Genomic DNA, 10,520 nt, shown 5'->3' with positions numbered 1-10,520 from the left:
ATAATCTGTGGCTTGAACTTTTGATATTCTGAGTGAACTACTTGGAGTTGATCAAGCAGTCTGAAATCCTGAAGTACAATCGATAAGTGGTTCGATCTTGAAACAGTTGAAGGTTGTTATTTATCGATTAACAAACCTTAGGATAATAGATATATTCTAACATAATCAATAGAGTTTTGATAAATGATGTAAAAATTCTATTTTAAAATAAGTAAAGAGAAAAAGATTTTTAATCCATTAACTTAATTGTCCAATTTGATCTGTAAGTTTTTTTAAGTTTTCAAATAATGGTTATTCTTGTTTATTTGCTGACGTAACATTGGACAATATTGATGTGATACCGAAATAAGTAATTGAAAAATCATTGTAGATTTTAAAAAAAACTAAAAACATTAAAAAAGAAAAGATCAAACACTTAAGAGGATAAGAGAGCAACAAAATAAGATCTAAAATGAAGATGATGAAGAAAACTATTGGAAGAAATAAATACAATGATTGATATTAAAAAAATACAAGCTTTATGATGAAAGATGGTTCCATATTATGGGAAAATAATACATAAAAAATAAGATAACTTTTAGAGGATAAATTTTAAGAACTATCAAGTTATTAAGATAAATTTTAGAGGATTTAAAATAAGTATTTATTTTAAAACATGTCTTGTATGTCTGACATTAAAATAATAATATGTAATGTACATGTACAACGATATCAATCATGTTAATATCGAAACAAAATAATTTTAACATTATCATGATATTAATTAATTCGTTTAGTTAATTTTTACCAAAACAACATGTTTTCATGTACGTGGGACAACACGCATATTTTTTCTAGTTTACTAAACACTCTTATCTTAAAAAATGTTCTGTTTTTTTACTTTTATTTACAAACACTATCTATTTATGACTTTTTTCTTAGTTTTTCAAAATTTATATATTTAATCACTTCTCTAAAAGCATAATCAACTTGACTTCTTACTAATTCATCTAAAGATTTCAACTGTTAACCAAAAAATCATAGTTTATCTCTTGAGATCGTCAAATAAATAAATCGGTGCACTTTTTAATTAATTATGTAAAACATTAAAATATTATTTTTTAGGTACCATAGAAAAACATATAGTTCTTGAATTTTAAAATGTATATATCAATAACTATAGATTAAGTTATTAGCTCCACATATTGTCGAGGATTTTGAAATTTTAAATCTTTAATTTGAGTTAATTTATTGGAAACAATTTTAATTTCGATTTTTATAGTTATGTCTAGCTAACATATCATATGAAACATATATAGAATTAAAATAAGTTCATTAATGGAGAATTTCAAGATTAAGGGTGTATTTAATGTAAGAGAATTATTGACTTTTAATGACTTTTGTAGATTTTAAAATTCTAGATGTATTCGATCAAGACTTTTGCATACTCTATAGAATTCTAGTGGTATTCAAAATAGACTTTCGTAGAGTTTTAAAAATTCAAGTGATATTCAACATTGACTTTTTAAAACTCTATAAAAGTTTAGAGGTATTCAACATTGACTTTTTAAAACTCTATAAAAGTCTAAAGATATTCAAATTTTCAATAGACTGTTAATAACTTCATGAATCATTAATATACAAACATTAAAGCCTAAAGTACAATTATAAATTATCAAAAATTGTATTAGATTTAACCCAAAGATTTGGATGGATTTTTAAAACTTCAAACTCATACACAAGCTATTTATTTAATTTCTTCCTCTGTCGCTTCACATCGCATCTCTTCTTATCTTATCTTCTCTCCTCTTATCTATCTCTATCACTCTCTCAAATTTTCAAAATGTGTCTCTATATATATTTTCATATTTTTCATTTTTTGACTGATTGTTCATTTAATAATTTTTTATTTTAATATAATAAGAAATTTTGAATTCTAGAATTGATTTTGTGATTTTTAATTTATGATTTATACAAATTAATGTAATATTCAACAATAATAAAAATGACCCAAAAACGCCGATTAATTCTTAATAATTGAATAGCCTCGCAACAACCATGATTTTTTAAATTTTTTTAACATTTTCAATTAATATGCAAGATATGATATTTTTATACAAAATTGTATCCATACAATGATAAATAATATTCTTTTCACATGTATATTATCAATTCAAAAACAAAATTACATATTAATATTTGATGTATTTTTAAAAAATTACAAACATGCGTACACACCCACATATATACACATGTAAGTATTAAATGATTTTACTTTAAATAAGTAATTTTATTTATTAATATAAATATTGAAAAATTATTTCAAACTGAATATGTTATATATATCAAATAATTATTAGTTTAAAAAAATTAATAAACAATAATATGTTATAATAAGTACAAAACTTATAAAATCCGATAATTTTTTTTTTTTTACAAAATTCTACAAAAATCTTGCAAAACAGTCTACATAAATCCACATAAATTTGTTTATAAATCTTTGAGATTCCATAAAAGTCAATAAAAATCTTGCAAAAAAGTTTACATAAATCCACGTAAATCTGTTTATAAATATGTGATATTCTGTGAAAGTGAATAAAAGTCTATCAAATCCATAAAATTCTATCATTTGATAAAGTCATTAAAAGTAATCAAAACCCTGGATTGAATACATCTACTAAAGAACACTTTGTTTTTTGACCTTTAATTTATGGTCGTCAAGCAGCTTTTAAAAAAGTCAATTCAGGCATTAAATTTTTGACTAATTTTTTTCGCCATGCCATATTATTAATTTGCTGACCCCAACAAAAACAAAGAAAGGATGAGAAACATATTAAAACTTAAAACAAAACTTTTCAACAATAGCATGTTATCCAATACATTAGCTTGTCACCATCCCATACATTATTTTGTGGATCAAATTCAAAATCAAAGTAGGAATAACAAGTATATTAAAACTTAGAGTGGGTCTCATGTGAGACCGTGTCACGGATTTTAATCTGTGAGACGGGTCAAATCTACCCATATTTACAATAAAAAGTAATATTTTTTCATGGATGATTCAAATAAGAGATCCGCCTCACAAATTCGACCTGTGAGACCGTCTCACACAAGTTTTTGCCTAAAACTTAAAACTCTCCCCCTCTCCATTGTCACAGGAGAGAGAGAGGGGCGCTTATTTTTCCCCTTTTTTAATTTTATCTTTTTATTTTATTTTTTAAATACTTATTTTCTAACGGCTTTTTTGGATTTTTTTTATTTTTTTAACTTTTTAAATTAAATTCGAAATAAATTTTAAAAAATCCAAAGAAATTTAAACGACTAGTTAAATGCTAGTTTGAAATCCTTCCTATAAATACCCACCAATATGTACACATATTTTCATTTCAAGTCACTACACTCTCCAATTCCACTCTCTAACATTCTACCTATTTATTTTTTTAAGTTCTAACAATCTTATTTTCTATCCGAATGGACGAAAATAATAAGGCATTTTTTACAAATTTCTTGAATTCTACAAACAACCCGCAAGTATATTCATCTTCCGAAATCAACAAATTCCATCAAATTATCAATACCCACATCCATTTTCAAATATGTTGTTTTCTCCACAAAATCTTCAAAAAATTTCTAAGGTTTTGGAAATTCGATGAATCATCCGAATTATGCCCCTCGAGGTCCATATCAACCGCTTTTAGCTGAATATTGGCAAAACATGAGCCTTCCGTATTTCACGCCACCGGTTGCTCATGGATATAGTAACCCCCACACAATTGTTGTGCTTTTCACATCTCCCATGTCGAATGAACCTTCAACTCCTACTTTTGTCCCGAAGACGCAACTTTCCAATCGTGAATCCCAATTGAACTGGTCAATTTAAAAAAAAAAACGGTTTCAAATGTTGAGGGTTCAAAAAAGCGTTCAAGTTCGACAAAGGTTGAAGATGAGGTCTTAGCGAGAAGTTTTGTCACTATCAGCGATGATTCAATAATCACCGATGATAAAAAAGCGGAAGCTTTTTGGGGGCGTGTTGCAAGCTAATACAATGAGAATCGTCCTCCAAGTTCAAACACCAGAAGTGCAAATATTATACAGTCACATTGGCACAATACAATCCAAAAGAATGTATATTGTTTCAACGCAAATTATAATAGTTTTACAGTTCATATCGAAGTGGTCACAGTGACGAAGATATATTGAGGTTTGCGTACGAAAAATATCGATCCGAAAACAATGGTGTTGCATTCAATCTCGAGCATTTGTGGAGAATTGTCAAAAACCGTCCAATATTTACTCCACAGTTCGTTGATCACTTTGTGGCAACAAAAAAAACGAAGACTTTAGAGTCGGGAGCAAGCAACACCTCGTCTAACCAAGATGTGAGTATAGACCTGGATGATGAAGATACTCGTCCAATGGGACAGAATGCATCAAAAATAAAGGGACAAGACAGATTAAAATCGAGCATGATAGATCTGACAATAAACTACAACAATATTTTCGCAAAGTTCACTGAGTACACAAGCGTGAAGAAGTCCAAAGTCGATCTAAAACAAAAACAACTTGAAGTAGAGGAGATTAAGACAAATGCTGCCTTGTCCAAACCTGAAGCTAAGAATCGACGCTTGAAATTTTAGGAGTACGAAATCTTGAACAAAGACACTTCACAGATGATAGAGGAGTAGCTTATCATACATGAATGTCTATGTCAGGATATTAGGTCGAGATGTAAAATCTAAACTATTTACTCAACGTGTATTTTCTAGTATTATTGTATTTCCCAGTGATTGTAATTTTTAATTATTGTATTTCTCATTTCTATTAATGTGATTTTAAATTATTATCATATTTGCAAAATTGTCATTGTAAAATAGCCGTTAGAAACTAGCCAATGAAACATCTAGAAAATGATTTAAATATTGTAAAACAATTTTACTAAATATGAAATTTTTTTAAGATTATTGAGTGGACAATGTGGCCCATAAATAATGAGTTTTAATGTTAAAAGGAATGTGGATAATAGAGATATGTTGTTATAATAAGTATGTGGCAGTGGATCCCATGATTTTTTATGAGTTGGATATTATAACACCTACCATTACGAATGACCGAAGTCATAAAGTTTAAGTTATCGGTATTTTCTTTTCGCTGTTATAAGTCCTATTTCAACAGAGTGACAACAACATGACATGACATAAAAATTTAAAATATGAAACTAGATTTAATTAAGTCTAATTTTAGACCAGTGTTTCAACGAAAAAGTGAAAACAAGGACTAACTTAAGATTAACTTTGACGATGGTTATAAATAGGCCTATTGAATTGAGAAATGCATTTGAAGAATAGATCATGTAAGATCTGTCATATATATAAGTAAATATTAATTACCAATTACCATCATAATTTTTGTTGTAATTTTTTTTAGCAAAAATTTATCTTTGCAAAGATATATAGATTAAAAAAAGTGTTTTCCCGGTAGCTTAATCAAAACAAGAATTCCAACAATTGTACTGCTTGGCTTCCGCAAAGCAAAACTCATCCCTTATTTATTACAACCTAAGATAGTAAAATAAGATAAATAGATAAAGCCTATGCGCTTAATTATGGCCTTGTGGGGATTATTTTAAGAAACAAAAATCACAATTTTTTTTTACCTTTATTTTCCTTTGAACATTCCTTATTTGATTCAATCCAAAATTTAATAATAGAAAAGTAACTGATCCACCGTCAACCCCAAAAACATGGCATGATCTTTTCTGGACCAATATCTTCTTGAAGTTGAAAGTTACAAAACTTACCTTAAATTTACCTTTATTTTTTAAAGCCAGTTGATAAAATTAATTTTTTTTTTATTTATCCGGAAATTATTCGGTACTTACCTTTGTTTCATTTCACCTCAGTCAGTTGTTAATACCGTTTAAAATTAAAAATAAAAATAAAAAATAAATAATTCTTGCAGTCTATAAATACTAATCTTTAAGATACCATTTGATGCTTAGAACTCCACAAGAATCTACACATATTGTAATGGGAATCATGAAGCAGCGTTGCCTAAGCGTGGAGAACAAACGAGGTGGCATGATCACCATGCCCTTCATCTTTGGTAAGATTATCACCCGAAATTCGTGTAATTCTTGCTAAGTTTGATCTTTATTTAGTTTTGAAATGCGAAATCGCATGTTTTCGATCAAAATCCTGGTTTATGTTGTTTTGTGGTACTGTGTATGAGCAGCAAATGAAATAGGTGAGAAATTGGCAGTGGTTGGATTTACTACAAACATGATCAGCTACTTGACAAGCCAATTACATTTGCCGATCACCAAGGCGGCGAATACGGTCACCAACTTTGGCGGAACCGCCGCCATGACGCCGCTGCTCGGCGCATTCACGGCCGACGCATTCGCTGGAAGGTTTTGGACCATTACAATTGCTTCAATCATATACCAAATAGTTAAGTGTCGTTCATTTCTTTAAATCTAGGCGATCTACCATATCTTTTTCCCAAGTCTATTTAGGCAATTAGTATCTTTTTTTAAAAAATAAATAAATTCATACAGATGTTAATAATATTCATGTGTATTTTAATATAATTTAATTAATGGGATTTGGAGCGAATCTTGATAATTTTAGGCATCACCAAGAATAGGGTTGGGATTTAGACAATATCGGACCAAGAAATCTTATCCAAGACCAGTGATTTCATATTTTTTAGAGAAATAAGTTTCGTATTTTAAAAAATTATACACAAAATTTAGATATTTTAAAATTCCATTTTGTCAATTTTCTTTGAAGCAGGGGATGACCCTTTTGACAATATCCTCAATCGTACCAAATTTAAGGCCTCCACCATGCAAAAACGGGGAATCCTGCAAGGAGGCCGATTCGAGCCAACTTGCCATCTTATACATCTCATTATTGCTAACGGCGATAGGCTCCGGTGGGATCCGCCCGTGCGTGATCTCGTTCGGCGCGGACCAATTCGACGAAAACGACCCGAAACAAAAGAAAGTGACATGGAAGTTCTTCAATTGGTACTATTTTTTCATGGGAACATCAATCTTGGTGTCAAACACAGTGATAGTTTATGTTCAAGATAATGTTGGATGGGGTTGGGGACTCGGTATTCCTAGTATTGCTATGGCGTTTTCGATCATAACTTTTGTAATCGGGTACCCTTTGTATCGGAACTTGGATCCGGCCGGCAGCCCGTTCACGCGGCTGGTGCAGGTGGTGGTCGCGGCGTACCGGAAGAGGAAGGTGGCCTGGGTTTCTGATGATAGCTTGCTGTATGAAAATGAGGAGATTGATGCTGGGATTTCTCTTGGTGGGAAACTTGTTCATACTCAAAGCATGAAGTAAGTCTCTTTCTATAATATTAAATTGCATTATTTTTAAAAAACTTTTTTTTTGGATAACACTACAAAAAAACGGAAGGCATAGCGACGGTTTTTACGGAAATACATAAATTATGTACCATAAATTTTTTTTATGTTATTCCTCTGTTTAACAAGAATTTTTGTGTTTTTTAAATTTCAGTCTTAATCTACCAATTTTTTTGTGTGGCAATTATTGTTGTTTTTCCTACATTGTGATGATGTAATGCTGATCCGACGCCATCAATGTTTCAAATAAAAATACTAAAATTGCTAAAAATTCGAAAAACTTATTTGAGATATAACATCAAAAATCACAAAATGAAAAATATATAAAACGAGAAATTCATATTTCCTTTATTTTATGCCGTCGTTCTTGGATTCGGGGCATGATAATAAATTTAGATAACTATTCCAATCCAATAATGTCAAGGATTTGTCAATTTCTCTAGCTAAAGTGACAAAACATGTCCAGCGAGTCTCTTTCAGAGCCGAATGCGGACAAAATATGACTGAACCTCGTGAGGATTGACTAGAACAACTCAACAATAGAGTACTCCTAAATTATTCCAGCAATCTATCTAGTTCATGTGTATAAATTAGCTGTCAAATTATAATTATATTTTTGGGATGAAATACGTACATTTAGCCTGTTTTATACTCAGAAATTACTAAAAATTGTATTAGAAAAATAGGGGTAAAACTTAGGACTATGATGTGTTTGTATAGAGAAACATTTTGTTAAGTTCAAATTATAAGTGCTTAGATGTTTATGTGCTTCTTATCTATATGATTTAATTATATAATTTGTATCACATGGGTAGGGCTAGTGTGTTTTTTTTTTTAATTACAACACACGCAACACGCAGGGATTCGAACACGGGGAGCCAGCTAATCTGGCAATGGGTGAGACCACTGGGATAGTGTGTTTTAAGCACAAACTTTTGATTTATGAACTTTTAGGGAAATTGATTAAAATCTAATGTAATTGAGATTTTAGTCTTTTGACCAGTTAAATTTCAATCTTAATTCGATAGTTGTACTTGTCTTACAATTTTACGTCAAATGTTATGTTGCACTGGATGTGATGATAGCTTTTGGATCAGTGTGAAATTCTCATAGCCTTTGGATTAGTGTGAAATTCTCACAAATTTGCAATTTTACTAGTGTAAGTTAACAATTTTGAATTTTAGTTATATAATTTGTCAAAACTTGATTTTCATCCAATAACTTGAATTTTTTTTATTTGAATAATGCTTATTTATCACTGATGCTCTCTTACACGATTCATGTAGCTAGAATAAATTTTATGTTACACATATTAAAATCTATCTATGTTCAATTTACAAGACTAATTTTGAAATTTTCAAAAAATTTATTTATTGATTAAAGTATCTTATGGTGTTGATTTTGTACATTTTCTAATTATTTTGTTGAAGTCATTTGAAAGTATGTTTAGATTGGTTTCTATAACATGAATGTTATGTTTTCGAATAGAATAATTGTTCATAGGAGGTAATATTACTTATTTTTTCAGGAATTTTATTTTTATTATATCATTCTTTTTCATAAAAAATATCTTTACCCACCCCAGAGAAAATCTTGAAAAAAAGGGTTTCTTCCATGAAATAATTAACAAATCTTCAAATATTTTGTTTACCATCAATTTGAATACAAATTTAAGATTGGTCATACAAAATGCCCATCCGATTCTTCATCATGAATTTGTCCAAATTTTGGTTTTGGTATTTTGAAGCAGTGTTTTCAAGAGTTACTCATGGTCCCTGCAGATTCTTGGACAAGGGCAGCATCGTAACACAAGAAGACGACCCCAAAGCCCCCAACCCCTGGAAACTCAGCACTGTCCATCGAGTCGAAGAACTCAAAACCGTAATCCGAATGACACCCATTTGGGCCGCCGGAATCCTCCTCATCACCGGCGCCGCCCAGCAGAACACGTTCGCCCTCCAACAGGCCAAATCCATGAACCGCCACCTCACCAAAAACTTCCAAATCCCGGCCGCTTCTATGTCCGTCTTCACTCAGTTAACCATGCTCCTAACCATAGTATTCTACGATCGAATCTTCGTCCGCGTCGCCCGCAGGTTCACTGGCCTGGAACGCGGCATCTCTTATCTAACCCGCATGGGAATAGGCTTCAGTGCCTCGCTACTCGCGACGTTCACCGCCGGATTCATCGAAATCCGTCGTAAAAACGCGGCCTCGGCGAATGGGTTGATCGACAAGCCTCATGAGATGATTCCGATATCGGTTTTCTGGCTGATGCCACAGTACTGTCTGCATGGAGTAGCGGAGGCTTTTAGTTCAATCGGGCACCTCGAGTTCTTCTACGACCAGGCGCCGGAGAGCATGCGGAGCACTTCCATGGCTCTGTTCTGGCTTTCGATATCGGCGGGGAGTTATACGAGTACCCTTTTGGTTACTATTGTACACAAGTACAGCGCGGGGAAGAATGGGTCGAATTGGTTGCCGGATGACAATTTGAATAGAGGGAAACTCGAGTATTTCTACTGGTTAGTGGCGTTTCTGCAGTTCTTGAACTTGATTTATTACGTTTTTTGCACTAAAATTTATACGTACAAGCCAATTCGGGCTCGTGTAATAGAAGAAAATCGGCTGCAAGAAGATACGATAGAGCTAACAAGCCATGTTTAAGGCATAGGGAAATTAGCTTTTCTGGAATATATTTGTATCTATATTCATAGAAAATATTTGGCAAGGGTTTTTGTACGAAAAAACCGATAATTTTTCTTCAAAGTAATTGTATATATGTGATTGCGGAAAAGGTGAGCGAGCATGATCAGTTGTACGGGCTTTATATTTTGTTTGACAAATTAGTTTTTTCTTTTTTTCTAAATAATGCCTATGAAAATGAGTTTATTTTGAATAACAGAATATGGGAATCCAACACAATGTTAAAAACGATATTTAAAGTCTTTTGATAAGAGACATGATTGCATAGAAATAGTTATAATTTTAAATTTGGGACTTTTGTGTTCTTAGAATTAGAATTTAGAAATTTAAGCATTTGATATTAAATTTATTATTTATAAACAAGATTTTCATCATCTATGTTTTGAAGGAGTTTACTATCTTTGTTAAATAAAGTCCTGTTGTGTAGGGACATTCAATTTGTTTTTGACTTGGT

General features: G+C 31.2%; 1 protein-coding gene across 1 annotated transcript; it reads left to right on the top strand.

The window, feature by feature from the left end:
• The first annotated feature begins 5,921 nt into the window (after nucleotides 1-5,921).
• LOC140837221 (protein NRT1/ PTR FAMILY 3.1-like) lies at nucleotides 5,922-10,157 on the top strand. The gene is made up of 4 exons (XM_073203299.1): nucleotides 5,922-6,081; nucleotides 6,211-6,428; nucleotides 6,774-7,333; nucleotides 9,142-10,157. Exons 1-4 carry the CDS (start codon nucleotides 5,970-5,972, stop codon nucleotides 10,025-10,027), a joined length of 1,776 nt encoding a protein of 591 aa, XP_073059400.1. The 5' UTR covers nucleotides 5,922-5,969; the 3' UTR covers nucleotides 10,028-10,157.
• The last annotated feature ends 363 nt before the right edge of the window (nucleotides 10,158-10,520 follow it).

This window comes from Primulina eburnea, chromosome 7 (assembly GCF_022965805.1).
Source record: "Primulina eburnea isolate SZY01 chromosome 7, ASM2296580v1, whole genome shotgun sequence".
Taxonomy (NCBI): Eukaryota; Viridiplantae; Streptophyta; class Magnoliopsida; order Lamiales; family Gesneriaceae; genus Primulina; species Primulina eburnea.
Note: the sequence above shows the minus strand (reverse complement) of the source record. Positions and strands in the feature narration are given on the sequence as shown.

Coding starts and splice junctions, on each gene's coding strand:
- LOC140837221 (XM_073203299.1), top strand. CDS start 5,970: ATGCTTAGAACTCCACAAGAATCTACACATATTGTAATGGGAATCATG. Junction 6,082..6,210: donor CACCATGCCCTTCATCTTTG/GTAAGATTATCA, acceptor GTGTATGAGCAG/CAAATGAAATAGGTGAGAAA. Junction 6,429..6,773: donor CTTCAATCATATACCAAATA/GTTAAGTGTCGT, acceptor TCTTTGAAGCAG/GGGATGACCCTTTTGACAAT.